The following is a 20,361-nucleotide window of genomic DNA, read 5'->3' as shown; positions in this document are numbered from 1 at the left end:
ATGGAAACTCTGCACGTTCTGCTCAATTTTTCTATAAACCTAAAACTTCTCTAAAACAAGAGTTCATTAATTATGAAATGAAGCAACATCAAGATTAAATGATAGTACAAAAAGCAGAATGAAATTCAAAGGTAGCTTTTGTCTTATTGATTAGGCTATGGAATCTAATAGAATTTAGGGAATGAGAAGGGAAGAACAGAATAAAATTTCACTGGAGAAGATGAAAAAGGGTACTTTTAAGAGAAAAAGAGTATACAAGTGAACAGGCAGTACTGAGAAAGAGTAGACATATACCAGTGGAGCCCAGGGACTGAGCCGCCATGGGAAAAGAAACTGAGGAACTTGCAAAAGGGTTTTCTCCACATTGTACAATGTAACCCTGTCCTCTGCTTCCCTTAAAAAATACGAGTAAAATTTCTACTATTATACTTTATTATTTTAGAACTTGGTTTTGTGATTGGACAATGTGTTCCACTGGCCTATAAGTGGGCACAGAGACTTCTGTTTTTGTCCATGATGGCTCATCAGGAACCAGAGTTACCTTTTCACTTTAAACCAATTAAAAACTGGACAAAATATATAAAACAGCAATATTCAGACACTGGAAAACAGAAGGTGCACTGCAGTAATTCCTCACAGAAGGAAAACAAAGGATGGCTCTATGATGACCCCAGCTTACTGCCTGGAGTTTCCAGGCCACAGCATAAGGAAGGGAAACCCAGACAAAGTTTACTGGTTTCCATGAGTTCAGGGACAAAGTTTAGAGCCTGGGGAGGCCAAAGCAGCTAGAATTCACAGGGCACAGTATTAGACGGAAGACAGCTGCACAGATTGAGGGAGAGAGAGCTGTACAGATGTGCAGAGGGTTCCCCTTGATGCACAGAGGCTTTTACTATCTACTCCAAAGCTCTAGGCACCTTTCTACCCCACCTAGTCAGGCAGGGCTGCCTCAGATCAGAAGCCTCTATAGGTCTTGGGAGTAATGTAGAATGTATAGCTACCCTTCATTTAAACATGGCAACGTTAGGGTTTAAAGCTGAATTTGAAAGAGGGAAGGATTTCCATCAACTTTTTTCAACCAAATCTTACTTTCTACTTCTAAAAATATATTCCACAGCATACATTATATGATTGTTTCAAAATTCTCTCCAGTATTAAGACATAAGCAAGGCAGTTTCTCCTTTCTGTTGACAAGTAGTCAGAAGTTTGAATTCTAGAAGTTTGAGTTCTAGCAGCTCTTTATATTCACGAACTGATAGGTACTCAGCTGCAGTCAAACCACCAGTATATATGAGATAATCTATAATTCATAGTAACAAGACGTGCAAATGACCTATTAAATTTATCACTGCTCCACCTCAAAGGCCTACCACCTCTGAAACATTTTTGTAGCATATTCTCATCACAATAAAAAATCGTCCATTCCTAGTAATAACATGTTACTCTTTAAAAATGAGTCTGTTTTTGGTAGCAAGTAGCTAACTAGGAATTTCAGTATTTGCTTGATCGCCAGCTCAACTGTATGGCTCCAAACTCCAGGGAATTTATGTTGTAACTTCATAATTATTACTTTAAATTATAGAAAATTATAGAAATTAATACACTCAACAGAAGTTATTAATACAAAGATGCTTAATGAGTGGAAACTTACGTGGCTCAGTCGCAGAAACACCTGTAATTTCTTCAGTTGAGTGTGTTTTTATGAATTCTGAAATAACAGTGAATTTGTCATGAGTTTCAATATGAATTATATTTATTAACTGAGTTTAAATTTTATAGTTTTTATTTTAATAACTCATTCAAGAGAACAAAAATTTTAAGAAAAACAACTGAGCTGTCTACAACTGTAGACCTTCCCAATCAGGCAACAAAGTGTAACATCTAAAAAAATGTGTGTAACAACTGAGTGATATGAACTCATCATCTTCTCAACAAAACTTGTTTTTCCTCTTATATTCTCCTAGTTAATGTTACCATCATCTAATCTCCCTTCCTTCCATATCCAATCACCATGTTTTGCCAATTTTATCCAGTAAATATTTCTCAAATCTTCCCCTTTTCCTCTCTTTATTTGTGCTCTAATATAGGCACCTATCACACATTTAAGGTACAGCAGTAACTTCCATCTCCTACTCTCAATCCCCAAATCTAGCTTCTCAATGTGGCCAGAATAATCTCTCTAAAGTAAAATTCAACATGTCACTTCCCTAGAAAAAATCTTCAATGATTCCCTATTATATATGGGGGAAAAAAGAAAGTATTCCTAAAGCATTTAATCCCTCTGCCTAGGCTCTTTCTTATCTTAACCCTACCTATTACTTCACACTTTATAACCATTCCAGTGGTATTTCCCTACTTATGCTGTTTCTCATGCTATACCCTCTTCTTAAAGTACCAAATATCTCCCATCTTCACTTGACAAAGTCCTATTCATCCTTCAAGGTTGCATAAAACCTAAATAACTCCCTCAGGTTGAACAAGCTGGCTTTCTATGGACTCACTGCAAATTACACATACCTTTATCATGCATTACACTATATTAAAATGATATATAATGTGCTTGTATCCTTACTATGTTGTGGATTTTGAGGGTAACAACCAAGTGTTATTCATTTTATACACTCCCAGAATCTGGAACATAATAAGAACTTTTATTGAAAATATCAACTGCTATTGAATATCTTTGAATTTATCATTGTATAATTTTTATGGCTATAAATTTTTAAACTTTAAGTCTCAAAATGTTGGTGCATTTAGGAAACCCTATAAAGGCTGGACTTGTATAAAATATTATCACCTTCAATTTTCTGCTGTACAGTTTCGTAAGTTTGCACTTCTTCTGGTGGAATTTCACTGTCCCTGTTAAGATTTCAATAAATAAAACATACTTATTTATTATCAAAGATTAAGCATTTAAATTACACTTAAGAACTAGAATATATGCTCTAGACATATGCAGTTTGTAAAATAAAATTTAACATGTTCTTTAACCTTTATTCACAGACATTAAGGTAAATTATCTAGTAGCAAGAAAACAAGTAAAAAAGTCAAACTATGTAATTCTATGAATTCTGTGTATTCCATGAACATAATTAGGTATACCAACAACAACATAAACAAAAATAATAAAACTGTATTTGGTAGAACCATGAGATTTCTTTTTACCAATATATTATTAATGGTGTAATCAATTGTTAAGAGCACAAGTTCTAGAGCCAAATTGCTTGGCTCAAAACCTGCTGTAAATTACCCACTTACTAAATATGTGGCCTTGCGTAAGTCACTTAACCTGAGCCTCAGTTTCTTCATCTATCAAAATTGGGGTATTAGAGTACTTATTTCATAAAGTATTATAGTCGTAAGGACCAAAGAACACACGTAAAGTTACTAGGAAAATACCTAGCACATATCAGACATGTAAATTTCAGGTATTAATATTAATATATGGCCTGAAATTAATTTCACGCCTCACAATAGATAGCTCAGGTTAATATATCTGAACCTCTGAACCAAGGCTCTATTATGCAGCTCCCACTGAAGCCAACTCAAGTATCACTGCCTTCATTCCTTTAAGTCTAGTCATTGACAGATGGAGAGATCAATAAAGTAACTGCATAATAAATAGTAGCCCATCCTAATTATGGGTACTTTCTATTTTAACACTGTAAAATAAAAGGGTTTTGTGTATGTTTAATGCAAAAAAAAAGGTTGTTTATAAATGTAAAGTTTTACTTGGATAAGTTACTATACTAGATATGGTTAGGGATAGGGGAACAAATGACTTGGAGTTGATTTAATTCAGGTATTCATAAAAATTACTCATATTTATTTACTGTTTATTACATGTGATAGGAAATATGTAGATGTGCGTGACTGGTTCTGATCTTGAGGAAGTGACAGTCCTGACAGGAAAACTTACATGTGAATGATTAAATTAATAGCTTATTAAGTTAAATTGGTAACTAATTATTGATTAATTCATAATAAAATTATTAGGTATATTATTTGATGCCAAACAATAGGGGACAAGAAAGAAGTAACAAAGGAAGAGATCACTGTAGGACGGGTTTCTCAACCCCGGCACTACCAACATTTTAGACTGGATAATTCTTTGTTGTGGGAGACTGTCCTGTGCATTTTACAATGCAGCATCTCTGACCTCTACCTAGTGCCAGTAGCATTCTCCCACTCCTAGTTGTGACAACCAAAATGTCTACATACAAGTGTCCTCTGGGGCACAAAGTATCCCCCATTTGAGAATCAATGCTATAAGGGAAGAGCTCTACCATGGCACTCTATCAACATTACACAGATCCACAAAGGCTTGACAGCAGTCAGACCCAAATCATAGTAGAATGCCCTGAAATTTCTGCTGCAGAAAGAGAAGATAAGCCTGGTGAAGAGTCTCCATGAGGCAGTTTTCCATTCCTGTCTTGTGGAAGACTAACACAAGCTCACTTCTCATCTGTCTCCCTAATTTCAGTTGAGCACAGAGCTTTCTACCCCTCTCTTCTTTACAGCCCAGTTGAAGCCCTCTGTTAAGACTATAAAGCTGCATACAGCAGAAACTAACACAACATTGTAAATCAACTCTACTCCAATAAAAAATAATTTTAAAAAAACCTATAAAGCTGCATGGATGTAGTTTATATTTTGCTCCTTCATGGCAGAGCAACAAATCGCTTGTGTGGCCTGTCATCTGGTCCCTGCTGCTCTGTGTCGTCCTGTGGAACTAGGAACACAGGGAGCTGACACCACGCTGACCTTGTTCTTGCTGTCTGTATAAGTAATTCAACACCATTTGTGCCCACTGTCTCCGTACCAGCCTAATATTTGGAAGTATGACAAGCCAATCTCATAGCTGCCACTGTGCTGCCACTTTGGGGCTGCCTGACTGCTTGCCAATAATGTAAACAAAAGCATGTTTAAAAAATAGTTTTTAAGATACAACAATGAAAGGGGATAGAAAGTACCGAAGAAGTTTAGCGGAATGAATTGGAAAGAATTGGGCAGATTATGAAGTTTATAAAGATTATAACTCAGATCTACTAAGTGAGACATCTCAAAATATGAATTATGTTCAGGCTGACTTCTTGCTAAGGGAGAAAAGGTCTGATACTCATACAGATATTCATATACTGGTATGACAGTAACACTGAAATTCTCCTGATCCAATCGGTAAATAGCTCTGCCCCATGGTAAATGGGTAAATAGCCAATCAAGTGTCTGCCAACTGCCCTCACCCCTTGACCTTCCTAGGATCCAGCACCTAAAGGAGTAATCTTTAGCAAAACAAATGGTATACAGAACCCTGCTTCACTGCTAATATTTATTCTAATGAGTTGGTGCCCATATTAACCTGGTTCTTCATATTTTTAGTATTACCACCAAGAACAAGACAGTATATGCCTGAAGAATATAAATTACATACACGCACACATGCACACCATTTTTTTTCTAGTATCAAAAAAACTTTAAAAAGGAAACTTTAAAAAGGACTGGAGGGCTTCCCTGGTGGTGCAGCGGTTGAGAGTCCGCCTGCCGATGCAGGGGACACGGGTCCGTGCCCCGGTCCGGGAAGATCCCACATGCCACGGAGCGGCTGGGCCCGTGAGCCATGGCTGCTGAGCCTGCGCGTCCGAAGCCTGTGCTCCGCAACAGGAGAGGCCACAACAGTGAGAGGCCCGCGTACCGCAAAAAAAAAAAAAAAAAAGGACTGGAAATAAAAGCAGAGTAGAACTGTCAAATAAAGAAGGGAATAGACCAAGAAAGCAATGGATAAAAATTACAGCAAACCAAGGAAATAAAGCTATACTGAAGATTCCTGTTAAACTAAGTAAAATAGAATTATACATTTTCCTAAAATATCTGATACCATAGTAAAATAGTTTCTTGCACTCTATATGGCTGGCTAAGGGTGATTTTATGAATGATTCATTACAACAGACAGGATATTAGAAATAACTGGGTAACTAAATTGGTTGAACAGAGACAACAGTATTAAAGAGACATCTTACTCCAAATGCATGATTTCAAGTAGGCCTTCAATATCACTAGGTAATCAAAAGATATGTCCCTGTCCATTCACTCTTCCATTTAGTGACTATTACAAATCCTCATCTCTCTTCTCAAAACTCCTATCCTATCCTCACTTTCACCTGATAACCTTTCTTTCTACTTCCCTTAGAAGACTAAACCAACCAAAAGAACCTCCACAGGCTTCTACACCACATCTACCCTATATCAGCATCTGTACCCTGATACTCTGCCTTCCTACCTGGTTTCATACATAATTTTTCAAGCCCCTATTTCATCTCCACTCACATATTCAAGGATACTGTCCCAGCAATTCCTCTTTGACTCTTTATATCATAAATCTTTTCCTGTCTAATGGGTCATTCCTATTAGCATACAAACATTCTGTTATTTTTCCTAATTTATAAGAGCCTTATTTTGTCCCCACTTCCCTCCAGCTACTATGCTATTCTTTTCCCCCTTTTGCAACAAAACCACTCCAAAGCATTGTCTATGGTTACTGTCCCCAACTGCCCCCTGTCCAGAGATTTCTCAAAACAACTGCTCTTCTCAAGGTCAACAAATGACATCCTTTCTAAATCCACTGGTCAGTTCTTAGTCCTAATCTTCTTGACTGACCCACAGCATCTGACATCATTGACAGTCCCTTTGCATAGTCTTCCTTCTTCATTTATCTTACAGGACAGCACATTTACTGGTTTTCTTTCTGCCTCACTAGGTCACTCCTCATTCCCCTTTGCTAGCCCCTCCTTTTGTCCCAGACTTCTTAATGTTGGAAGGGCACCAGGGATCAGTCCCTGGTCCTCTCTTCTCAATTTACACTCACTCCCTTCACTATATATCTACCGTTAAGTTCCATCCATATGTAAACGGCATCCCAATTCCTATTTTCAACTCACATCGCTCTCCCGAACACCAAAACATATATGTAATGGCTCCCTCAAATATGCCTAACAACATTTCTGGCAACTCAGAATTTCCAGTATCTTCAAACCAGAACCCCTGATCTGCCTCCTCAAAACTTGCTTCACCTACAGCCTACCCCAGTGAAGGTAGTATCAATTCCATCCTTCTGGCTGCTCAAGTCAAAAGTCTTGAACTCATTCTTGGCTATTTTTCCTCTCACACACAATATCCAATCCATCAGGAGAGTTTACTGACTCCACCTTCAAAGTATGTCCAGAATCTCGGGACTTCCCTGGTGGCACAGTGGTTGAGAGTCTGCTTGCCGACGCAGGCGACACGGGTTCGTGCCCCGGTCCGGGAGGATCCCGCATGCTGCGGAGCAGCTGGGCCCGTGGGCCATGGCCGTTGAGCCTGTGCGTCTGGAGCCTGTGCTCCACAACGGGAGAGGCCGCAACAGTGAGAGGCCAGCGTACCGCAAAAAAAAAAAAAAAAAAAAAAGTATGTCCAGAATCTCAAAGCTCACCAACTCCACCGCAACCACTACCCTGATCTGAACCACCATCATCTCTTCCATGGATTACTGCAAAAGTCTCCCAACTAGACTCCCCATTTCTACTCCTGACCCTGTATAGTCAATTTTCAACACAGCAGTCAGAATGGTCCTTTTGAAACATATGTCAGATCATGTTATGCTCTGCTCAAAACCTTCCCCAATGATAATCAGAATAAAACCCATTTTTTTTTAAGAAGACCTAAAGAGTCTTCCATTTATTTCCTGTCAGGACCTTTTCAAGTTTGGAATAGTTTGAGATCAGGAACAAGACAAGGATGCCTAATCCAGCCTCTTTTATTCAACATAATATTGGACATTCTAGCCACAGGAATCAGACACAAATCAGACAGCAATCAGAAATAAAAGGAATCCAAACTGCAAAGGAAGACTTAAAACTGTCACTGATTGCAGATGATATGATACTATACATAGAAAACTCTAAAGACTCCACCAAGAAACTATTAGGACTAATAATTAAATTCAGTAAAGTTGCAGAATACAAAATTAATATACAGATATCTGTTGCATTTCTATGCACTAATAAAGCTCTATCAGAAAGAGAACTTAAGAAAACAATCCCATTTGCAATTGCATCAAAACTAATGAAATACCTAGGAACAAATTTAACTAAGGAGGTGAAAGACCTGTACTATGAAAACTAAGAGAGTGATGAAAGAAATTTAAGATGACACAAATAAATGGAAAGATATACCATTCTCATAGATTGGAAGAATTAATGTTGCTAATGTGCCCATAATAATCTAAAGCAATCTATGGATTCACTGCAATTCCTATCAAGGTACCAATGGCATTTTTCACAGAACAAATAATTCTAAAGTTTGTATGGAAACACAAAAAACCCAAAGAGCCAAAGCAATCTTGAGAAAGCTAGCAGTATCACGCTCAGTGATTTCAAACTATGCTACAAAGCTATAGTAATCAAAACAGTATGGTACTGGCACAAAAAGAGACACATAGATCAATGGAACAGAATAGAAAGCCCAGAAATGAACCCATGCTTATATGGTCAATTTTCTACAACAAAGGATGCAAGAATATACAATAGGGAAGAGATAGTCTCTTCAATAAATGGTGTTGGAAAAGCTGGACAGCTACATGAAAAAGAATGAAACTAGACCTCTTTCTTACACCACATACAAAAATAAACTCAAAATGGATTAAAGACTTAAATATAAACCCTGAAACCATAAAAATGCTAGAAGAAACACAGGCAGTAAACTCTTTGACAGGGGTCTTAGTAATATTTTTTTGGATCTCTGTCCCCAGACAAAGGCAACAAAAGCAAAAATAAACGTGTGGAATTATATCAAACTAAAAAAAAAAAAAAGCTTTGCAAAACAAAACAAAAAGGCAACCTAATGTATGGGATAAGACATTCACAAATGATATATCTAGTAAGAGGCTAAAATTCAAAATATACAAAGAACTCATACAATAGCAAAAAAACAATTCAATTAAAAATGGGCAGAGGACCTGAATAAATACTCTTTCAAAGAAGACATGCAGATGTCCAACAGGCACATGAAAAGAAGCTCAACACTGCTAATCATCAGGGAAATGCAAATCAAAAACCACAGTGAGAAGTCACCTCCCAACTGTCAGAATGGTTATCATCCAAAAGACCAAAAAAATAACTGTGGGCAAGGATGTGCAGAAAAGGGAACCTTCATGCACTGTTGATAGAAATGCAAATTGATGTAGCCACTATGGAAAACAGTATGGAGGTTCCTCAAAAAATTAAAAATAGTACTGCCATATGAACTAGTAATTCCACTTCTGGGTATTTTTCCAGAGAAAACAAAAAAACTAATTCAAAAATGTATATTCTCCCCAATGTTCATATGTTCATTGCAGCATTATTTACAATAACCAGGATATGAAAGTAACCATCAATAGATGAATGGATAAACAAAATGAGATATATTATATATATATATATATATATATATATATTCTTAGAACCAGAAAGCAGAAATGGTGGTTGCCAGGGGCTGAGGGGGATTGGGGAAATGCGGTGATGTTGGTCAAAAAGTACAAACTTCCAGTTATAAGTTGAATAAGTTCTAAAGATCTAATGTTTAGAACATTAGCATGGTGTTTACTGTTCATAATACCATTGTACTGTATACCTGAAATTTGCTGAAAGAGTAGATCTGAAGAGTTCTCACCATAAGAAAAAATAACTATGGAGGTGCAAAAAAATCACTGAAGATATTCTATGATGATGATTTATTCATCTATTTAATTTCAAGACAGATAAACCTCAAATATCAAACATGAGTGTCAACAGATAATGGAAGTATTCTTGTAATCATTCATCTGAATCTTCCTCCCACCTACCAAAAAAAGGATTTTCTCAACTAAAAAGTACAAATTTAACCTTTGGAACATATCCCTGTCCCTGTGCAATTTTTAATGACGGTGTTCTTGAACAATGAACTATTTCACTACACCTTAAATATATTAAGGAAGCTACCTAATCAAACTGAGAGAAGAGTTTATAAGCCAGATATTTCAAAGCCAGCAGTGTCCAATAGAACTTTCAAACAATAGGCACATGTGGCTACTAGGCACTTGAAAAGTGGCTAGTGTGACTAAAGAATTAGTTTTTTAATTAAATTTAACTGAACTTTAATTTTCATAGCCACATGTGCCTAGTTCCATTTCAAACTATTAAAAATTTCAAACAGGAACAAGCTGGCTAGATCTTCTGATTTGATTTAGAAGCTCTATGTATAGTATAAAATCTGAACCATTATCTTCCATTCATTACTAATTATATACCCACTCTTACTAATTCTTTTAACTCTTACATTTTACTTACTTGGGTTTAGATGACATGTCTTTGAAGGTGAATTTAGACCTTTCTTTAAGGCGATTTTTCAGTTCTTCAAGTTTGTGCACCTGCTTTACTATTTGTGCAATGCTTACACTGACTGTTTTATCAGGTGCTGGAAACTCTGCTGAAAAAGTTTGATCTTTACTTATCTAAAATAATAAAATTAGCTAGTTACTTAGGAAATACTCATTTTTCTCCCATACCTCAAAGAAATTTCATCATTTCATTTATCATATATAAATAAATATTGTATTATTCTTATCTATCTATAGCTATAATCACATACTAATATTTCACAATATTAGTGAAATTATATGAGCAATTGCCTAGCAACAGAATTATAGCTAAGTGTTGGCTTTTACATGTCAGAGCTCAAATTCAATCTTCTGTTTATTATTTTAATATATAAGAATTTTAAGCAAGTTAAATAACAATTATAACAGGATCAGTTAAAGGCAATTCAAAATATTTAAAAGAGAACTCTAATCCTTATGATGGGAGGAAGAGCTGAAAAAAGAAAAGTAGTCAAGCCATAGTCTTAGGACATAGCAAATAGAAATTCTAACATTGGGAATTTAAAACAGAGACTTCACTTTAGTAATGGTTACCTGAATGGGATTAAGATATAACAGCAGGAGGTAAGTACTGGGTAATGTACTGGAAGTCTGAGACTGTGGGATGCAGAACAGGTGGAAGGGAAGCTGAAGTTGTATGAATACTCTATGGACAAAGGCAAGATCCCTAATAAGAGGACATCAATCATAAACTGAACCTAAAAAGTGACATAGCAATCAGCTACAATTATCAATTTATTGCCTCTCATCTAAAATCCATTCTTCACTGTCCTGTTTATAGTAGTGGAACATTTCTATCTTGACAGGCAGCATGATGTTAACTTTTGTCAGCAGAGGGCCCTAGACACTAGAGGAGGAAGAAGCTTTTCTTCCAAGTTCTGTCATCTCTCTCTGCTTAATCCTAGGGCAGTACCCAGTGTAACTAGTAGTACTCACCTCCAGCAAATTTCAACAGCACCACCCCTATGGATGGTTTCCTGGCAAGGTCCCTGGCATGGCACATTCCCCACAGGCAGCTTCTCCCAGAACTTTAAGGACTAAACCACAAACATAGCCAAGGTAGAACTAGAATAATTCTCTAATTCCCTAAGGCTATCCTGGAAATCATTCTGCTGTATTAACAGCATACATAAAATCTTTTCCAAAATAAGGATAGAGACCAGTATTTCTCAAACTGGTGGCAAAGCACGTGAAAATAAAAGTATAAAAAACTCATTAAAATAACATTAAATTTAAAGAAAACAAATATATAATTTTATGAATAAGCATATTATGCATGACTTTTTAAATACAGGAGAAATATTTAAGTTGATAAGTTTTGTCTTGCCACTTATTTACTATTTTGTGTAAATTATGGAAACAATAATAATTAATTTTCCATTTTTCAATTTTAGGAGAAAGAATTGGTCAAATTCAGAGTAGACCACATACATGCAGGAGTATTGTATACAAATCACTAAGAAACATTTTAGTCTACCCATTTATTCCTTCTTTACCTAAATCAAAAGATTATAACCAATGGTTATTAAAAATTTTTAACTTATACCTCAAACTGGTTTTCAAATGAGACAAAATATTAACTTAATTAACAAGAAATGCTACACTTACCTCTTCCATCTGATTGACCTGTCGCTGAAACCACTTTAAATAAAAGAAGGAACAGAAAGGAAACAATATTGACAAGTCAATTTCTGCAGTGAAATAAATGAGTATGTGTATGTGTGTGTGTGTGTGTATGTGTGTGTGTATGTGTGTGTGTGTGTGTGTATCAAATATTAGTCCTACACCAAACATCATTTTATCTTAGGGTTCAGAATGGGGCTAAGGCAACATGTAACTGAAACGTAAAATTTTTAAATATATATAGCAGCAAGTTTGGGAGTTATTTTTACTTCCTCAAAACTTAGAAAACTCTTTTTCACTTATATGTATTTCTGTATTAAATTTTAGTAGGCAATATATTGAACATACCTTAAAAAGAGATTCCAAAATCTGAAAATAAAGTTTTAATGAAAACATTTAAAAATAAAATTCCTCACAATGTATGATATAATATTTAATTCAAGTCTCTTGAAATTTTCAATCACCAAAATACACAAGTTTCTAAAATATAACTATAAATCTATAATCCAATCACAATATTTTTATATTTACAGTTTTTAGTACATCTTGCATAGACATCTTAGTTCTAGAAAAGAAAAAGAATCTTCCATTGTTACAGATCTACATTAAAAAAACCCAAAATAATTCACATATATGATTTCATGTATTTTCTTAATATAGGTAAGAAATAAAATTTAAGTTCTGAGAAGAGCATTATTTTTTTCATAGAGCTGAGAGTACAATAATGAAAAGCATTATCTTATGAACACTATTTCTTCAATATAACTTTGCTATGCTAAAAGGTCTAAGAATCAAGATATAAAATATTACACTACTACTTGATTTTTTAAATGGAAAATGCAAAGAACTGGTTTGGGAGATTATGAGAGAAAATGAATATACAAAACCTATCACACGGTCCGAACTACCAATATTTACCATTTACTAAATGTAATGCTAACCTGATTACATTTGCCACAAAAAACAACCAGACTCACTCTATTACAACCAAATAAAAGTTTAGAATTACATTATTAAAGAAAAATTGTATTACATGCATTCAGGCAGAAGAAAAGTTGCTTAACTGAAAAAAATCAGGCTAGTCTAAATTTCTCTTCTTTTACACCAACTTTAGATCAACAGTTCAAAAACTGTGACACCACAACCAAAAGCATCAGCATCACCTAAACAACCATATTTGTTTGTAATGCAGATTACTAGGCCCCACCCCAGCCTACTGACTCCAAAGCTCTGGAAGTAGGACCAGTAATTTGTATTTAAACTATCTATCCCTCCAGTTGATTCCTTTGCATGCTAAAGTTTAAGAATCACTGCACTAAGTAATAAGAAAGCATAGGTCTAAGCAAAAAGGGCTGAGACCCTCAAGAAAACATACCACAGCAAATTAATGTCCACATCTGAAGGAAAATATTTTCAGCTGTATAAGGATTTATGCCAATAAGGCATACTACCTTGCAATAAAGTCATTCTTTCCACTATCTGGAGAGATTCCAAGGTTCTCAAAATCTCCTTTCCTGTCTGGGAACGTAATGGGAATCCCTTGTATGTATCAATTCATCCACTCATTGCAGTCAGGGTTCTACAATTACTTAAACCACTTAAAGCCTAGAGAACAGTGGCTTTCTTAAATACTGAACCATCAATAACACACCATCAATTATTACTGGTACTGCTGAATGTAGGACATTATTGATAAAAATAAGTGGAATATGAAAATTGCCCAGAAGTGAGGAAAACCAACATTAGACACATAACACTAAACAGAAGAAAAATTATATGATACTACGGAGCAACGTCTATAAAGTTCTTGGGGGAAATATTAAACCTCCATTCTAATTTTGAAGATATTATCATTTAAATGTGAAGCCAAAATGCAACTATTTTCAAGAATTCAGAGATTTAGAAACTATTTTACCACACATTCTAACCTAGCAAAACAATAAGTTAATCTCAGAAAAGTGAACACAAGAAAAAGCTATAAGCAAAGTAACAAGGAAATACCCTACTCTACAAAATTGTTAATGGGGCTGGCATTTAACGTAGCTGTTATAAAAAGCTTCCTAAAGAGAAGATAGATAGCATAATGTTTTTTAAAAAAAAGGAAAATAATAGTAATATGAAACTGACATACCAGATAGACACAGGGTGTCACAGAAGCCAAGGGAAAGGCACTTCAAGAACAAAATGGTCAACAATGTCAAATCTGCTGAGGTGTCAAGAAAGATGCACACTTGATTTAACACTATGGGAGTCATTACTATCTTCAGATGGCTAGTTCAGTGGACATTGGGGGCAGAAGGCAAACTGAAGTACAGATAAATGGGAGAAATATGAAGTAAGTATAAGAATATTTTTGAAGAGTACTGTGTGGGAAAAGGTAGAGCAATGTTGGGCAGTACTGGAAGGAAATATGCACTCAATGGAAGAATTTTATAAAACCTTGTTTAAAAGTCAACATTTTACTTTTTTATGATGTTAACATCCATAATCACATTCCCTGGATACTAAAAATTACTAAAAGGGTAGAATAAATCTTGATATTTTTATGGGCTACTTGTATTTCCTCCTTTGCAAACACCTTTTTTATCTCCTTTGAGCATCTTGTATTGATTTACCTTATACTTACTGACAGGTAAATGTTATCTATATACTCTGGATTTCCTCTGTCTGATATATGTGATCCAAGTATTTTCCGCTATTTGAAACTTCTCCTGCACTTCTCTTTATGAATTTTTTACACAATAGAGGTTTTAATATAGTTGAATTTAGCAATCTTTCCCTTTATGACTTATATATTCTTCTGTAATTGTTCCTTGCTCCAGGTCATAACGACAGCCTCCTATATCTGTTTCTAAATATGTTATTGCTTTTGATTTTTTATTAGGTCTTTAGTCCATCAGAAAATGATTTTTGTATATACTATAAAGAATAAACTTTTTTTATCTTATAAATAACCACTGTTCCAGGGCCATTTATTATGCTACTACTTCTCTATCATTAATAAAATTTTCCATATATAAAAGGGTCTATTTCTGAGCCTTTATTCAATTCCATTGGTCTATCTAACCTTGCACCAAAAGCACACAACCATAATTAATATAGCTTTCTAACAAGTCTTGATACCTGCTAGGGCAAGTACTCTCACCTGTTCTTTGTCTTCAGAACTCACTTGGTTATTCTTGGTCCATTTAACTTCTATATAAAATTCACAGTCAGTTGCAAATTTCCACCAGAAAGGTAAACCTATTTGGGGAATTAGGGAGTGATGACAGCAAAAATGGCTGTAGGGAGTTCCAAGGGCCTATCCTTCACAGAAAACACTGAAGAAAAAGTGAGCAAAAACTGTTACAATCAACTTTGTGAAAACTCTGGGAAACAGTGAAGGCTTTACAGGAGCCAAATAGTGATGGATCAAGAAAAATGCAGGTTAAACATGCTAGGAGACCTTTGCGGCATTTAAACTTAGCCTTGCCCCACCCACTTCCCCAGAGCACTGGCAGTCTTAAAGACTGCAGCCTCCATTCCTGGTGTGGGTATATATTACAGTTCTGGAGGAAAAAAGAGGAATTGTGTTTTTCTATTTTGTCCTGTCTAGAGGTTGCTTGAAGGACTTGTAGCTTTTACCCTTTGTTTCATTTCAGAACTCTCTCAGGGCAGAAAACCAGCGAAGTGGAGAGTATTCCTCAAAAAAACTGAAAGGTAGTTAAACAAGCCACTGCTCCCTGGAGAAAATGATTATAGCTGAGGCAAACGATATACATGTCAAAGCCTAGAAGTAAAAACTGGAGAGAGTTATTTTGGAAAAATAAGGATTTTGAAATTCCCATATATTAGGGGGAATCTAGTAAGCTACACACTTGCCCAGGGCAGGACTCATGCTCAGAAAATATCGTAGTAGACACTAAACTTTCACCTCTGCCTCATCTTTAGCTCCACACAAGTAGAAAATTAAGGCTAAGGCAGTTCTGTAAACAGCCTGGCTAAGTTTTAAAGAAGTGCCTCAAAACAGAGCCAGTCTTCAAATGCCAGGAGAATATTTTTTTTCTCCTTTTCTTTATGTTTTTGTGGCTCCAGGCACTTAAGGAAATCTCTTGTCAAACCCACTAGTTGACCACATCTATAGGAACAGAAACCTGAGAGATGAAACACAACAAAAACTACAGACTTGAAAAATAAATAGTTTAGATTTCTATTTTCCAATTTGGCATGTAAGGAGACTAGATCCACCACATTGTCCTAACAACAAGTAAAAAGCTGAACAAATTAAAAATCAACAAATCTTCTTAAATCTATCATAGTACTAAAGTCACAGAGCAAAAACCATGGCCTCCAAAATTAGAGAGACAGGCAAGACAGAAGATCACAAATTACTGGAGCAGAAATCTGTGAGCACAAACCTCCACAGTACTGGGGTACAAAAACCTAAAGTGTAAATGATGGCTCAGCATGGACAAGCTTGAGAGATAAAAATTCTGGGGATGGGGCCAAGTTTTGAGGGATTTTTTTAGTAATTAAACATACACATACTACTTGGTGTTTACCCAAATGAATTGAAAACTTATAGACATAAAAAAACCTGCACACAGATGTTTATAGCATCTTTATTTGTAATTGCTGAAACTTGGAAGGAAGCATGCTGCCTTTCAGTAGGTAAATAGATAAACAACCTGTGGCACAAGACAATGGATTATTCTGCACTAAAAACAAATGAGCTATCAATCCATGAAAAGACATATAGGAATCTTAAATCCTTACTACTAAGTGAAATAAGCCAATCCAAAAACACTCCAAACTGTATAATTCCAACTATACAACATGGTAAAAAAGGAAAACTATGGAAACATAAAAATCAGAAGCTTCCAGGATTTTTAGGGGGCAGGAAGGGATGCATAAGTGGAGCAGAGAGGATTTTTAGGGCAGTGAAACTATTCTGTATGATAGCATCATTGTGGATGCATGTCATCATACATTAGTTAAAACCCACAGAATGTACAACACCAAGAGGAAACCTTATGTAAACTATGGACTTTGGGTGATAATGCTGTCAATATAGGTTCATAATTCATAAAAAAGATATCACTCTGGTGCACAATGTTGATAGTAGGGGAGGTTGTGCAAGTGGGAAAAAGGGGTATGTGGGAATTCTCCGTACTATCTGCACAGCTTTGCTGAGAACATAAAACTGCTCTTAAAATAAAATCTATTTTATAAAATAATAGTTTAGGAAAATCACTAAACAATCAATACTCACAGCAAGAAATAAGAATAAAATTTGAGGAGAGGAAAATCTGATGTCCAGAGTTATAAAATTTAAAATGTCTAGTTTTCAACAAAACTTATGAAGCATTCACAAGAACAAGAAAGTACGACTAATTCCTTGGAAAAATAAACAAACATTGTCCCTGAGGAAACTCACATATTGGACTTAGTAGACAAAAACTTTAAATCTACCGCCTTAAACATGCTCAAAAGCTAAAGGAGAGGCTGCGTTCAAGATGGCGGAGTAGAAGGACGGGCTATCACTCCCGCTTGTGAGATCTCTGGGAATCACAACTAACTGCAGAACAATCATCGACAGGAAGACACTGGAACTCACCAAAAAAAATACCCCACATCCAGAGACAAAGGAGAAGCCACAATGAGATGGTAGGAGGGGCCCAATCACAGTAAAATCAAATCCCATAACTGCTGGGTGGGTGACTCACAGACTGGAGAACATTTATACCACAGAAGTCCACCCACTGGAGTGAAGGTTCCAAGTCCCACATCAAACTTCCCAACCTGGGCATCCGGCAATGGGAGCAGGTGTTCCTAGAGAATTACACTTTGAAGGCTAGTGGGATTTGATTACAAGACTTCGACAGGACTCGGGGAAACAGAAACTCTACTCTTGGACAGCACACACAAAGTAGTGTGTGCATCAGGACACAGGGGAAGGAGCAGTGACGCCACAGGAGACTGAACCAGACCTACCTGGCTAGTGTTGGAGGGTCGCCTGCAGAGGCGGAGCGTGGCTGTGTCTCACCGTGAGGACAATGACACTGGCAGCAGAAGTTCTGGGAAGTACTCCTTGGCGTGAGCCCTCCCAGAGTCTACCATTAGCTGCACCAAAGAGCCTGGGTAGGCTCCCCTGTTGGGTCACCTCAGGCCAAACAACCAACAAGGCCCCACCCATCAGCAGACAAGCAGATTAAAGTTTTACTGAGCTCTTCCCACCAGAGCAACAGCCAGCTTTACCCACCACCAGTCCCTCCCATCAGGAAACTTACACAAGCCTCTTAGATAGCCTCATCCACCAGAGGGCAGACATCAGAAGCAAGAACAATAATCCTGCAGCCTGTGGAACAAAAACCACATTCACAGAAAGACAGACAAGATTAAAAGACAGAGGGCTATGTACCAGATGAAGAAACAAGACAAAACCCCAGAAAAGACAACTAAATGAAGTGGAGATAGGCAACTTCCCAGAAAACGAATTCAGAAAAATGATACTGAAGATGACCCAGGAACTCGGAAAAAGAATGGAAGCAAAGATCGAGAAGATGCAAGAAATATTTACCTAGAAGAATTAAAGAACAAACAGAGATGAACAATACAATAACTGAAATGAAAAATACACTAGAAGGAATCAACAGCAGAATAACTGAGGCAGAAGAACGGACAAGTGACCTGGTAGACAGAATGGTGGAATTCACTGCTGCGGAACAGAAAAAAGAATGAAAAGAAATGAAGACAGCCTAAGGGACATCTGGGACAACATTAAACACAACAATATTCACATTAAAGGGGTCTCAGAAGGAGAAGAGAGAGAGAAAGGACCCGAGAAAATATTTGAAGAGATTATAGTCAAAAACTTCCCTAACATGGGAAGGGAAACAGCCACCCAAATCCAGAAAAAGCAGAGAGTACCATACAGGATAAACCCAAGGAGAAACACGCCAAGACATATAGTAATCAAATTGCAAAAAATTAAAGACAAAGAAAAATTATTGAAAGCAGCAAGGGAAAAACAACAAATAACAAACAAGGGAACTCCCATAGGGTAAGAGCTGATTTCTCAGCAGAAACTCTACAAGCCAGAAGGGAGTGGCATGACATATTTAAAGTGATGAAAAGGAAGAACCTACAACCAAGATTACTCTACCCGTCAAGGATCTCATTCAGATTCGATGGAGAAATCAAAGGTATACAGGCAAGCAAAAGCTAAGAGAATTCAGCACCACCAAACCAGCTCTACAACAAATGCTAAAGGAACTTCTCTAAGTGGGAAACACAAGAGAAGAAAAGGACCTACATAAACAAACCCAAAACAATTAAGAAAATGGTAAGAGGAACATACATATCGATAACTACCTTAAACGTGAATGGATTAAATGCTCCAAGCAAAAGACACAGGCTCGCTGAATGGATACAAAAACAAGACCCATATATATGCTGTCTACAAGAGACCCACTTCAGACCTACGGACACATACAGACTGAAAATGAGGGGATGGAAAAAGATATTCCACGCAAAAGGAAATCTAAAGAAAGCTGGAGTAGCAATTCTCATATCAGACAAAATAGACTTTAAAATAAAGACTACTACAAGAGTCAAAGAAGGACACAAAATAATGATCAAGGGATCAATCCAAGAATAACAATTATAAATATTTATGCACACAGGAGCACCTCAATACATAAGGCAAATACTAACAGCCATAAAAGGGGAATCGACAGTAACACAATCATAGGAGGGGACTTTAACTCCCCACTTTCACGAATGAACAGATCATCCAAAATGAAAATAAATAAGGAAACACAAGCTTTAAATGATACATTAAACAAGATGGACTTCATTGATATTTATAGGACATTCCATCCAAAAACAATGGAATACACATTCTTCTCAAGTGCTCATGGAACATTCTCCAGGATAGATCATATGTTGGCTCACAAATCAAGCCTTGGTAAATTTAAGAAAACTGAAATCGTATCAAGTATCTGTTCTGACCACAACGTTATGAGACTAGATATCAACTACAGGAAAAACACTGTAAAAAACACAAACACATGGAGGCTAAACAATACACTACTAAATAACCAAGAGATGACTGAATAAATTAAAGAGGAAATAAAAAAATACCTACAAACAAATGACAATGAAAACACGATGACCCAAAACCTACGGTATATAGCAAAAGCAGTTCTAAGAGGAAAGTTTATAGCAATACAATCCTACCTCAAGAAACAAGAAAAATCTCAAATAAACCACCTAAAGCAATTAGAGAAAGAAGAACAAAAAAAACTCCAGTTAGCAGAATAAAAGAA

At 36.3% G+C, this 20,361-nt stretch overlaps 1 protein-coding gene across 26 annotated transcripts in view; it reads right to left on the bottom strand.

The window, feature by feature from the left end:
* Nucleotides 1-20,361, bottom strand: part of CCDC7 (coiled-coil domain containing 7) — a 287,188-nt gene that overhangs the window by 243,224 nt on the left and 23,603 nt on the right. For 20 of the 26 annotated variants that reach the window (XM_029236348.1, XM_029236325.1, XM_029236322.1 and 17 more), the window contains 5 exons: nt 12,401-12,421; nt 12,038-12,070; nt 10,341-10,504; nt 2,798-2,859; nt 1,652-1,708 (listed from right to left, as the gene is read on the bottom strand). In XM_029236348.1, the coding sequence (XP_029092181.1) occupies nt 1,652-1,708; nt 2,798-2,859; nt 10,341-10,504; nt 12,038-12,070; nt 12,401-12,421 (337 nt within the window). Of the gene's footprint in view, nt 1-1,651; nt 1,709-2,797; nt 2,860-10,340; nt 10,505-12,037; nt 12,071-12,400; nt 12,422-20,361 lie in introns of those variants that run through there. The other 6 variants (XM_029236341.1, XM_029236342.1, XM_029236345.1 and 3 more) reach the window with 3 other exon arrangements.

The sequence above is a fragment of the Monodon monoceros genome, unplaced genomic scaffold (genome assembly GCF_005190385.1).
Source record: "Monodon monoceros isolate NGI ecotype Baffin Bay Population unplaced genomic scaffold, NGI_Narwhal_1 Super_Scaffold_21, whole genome shotgun sequence".
Classification (NCBI taxonomy): Eukaryota; Metazoa; Chordata; class Mammalia; order Artiodactyla; family Monodontidae; genus Monodon; species Monodon monoceros.
Note: the sequence above shows the minus strand (reverse complement) of the source record. Positions and strands in the feature narration are given on the sequence as shown.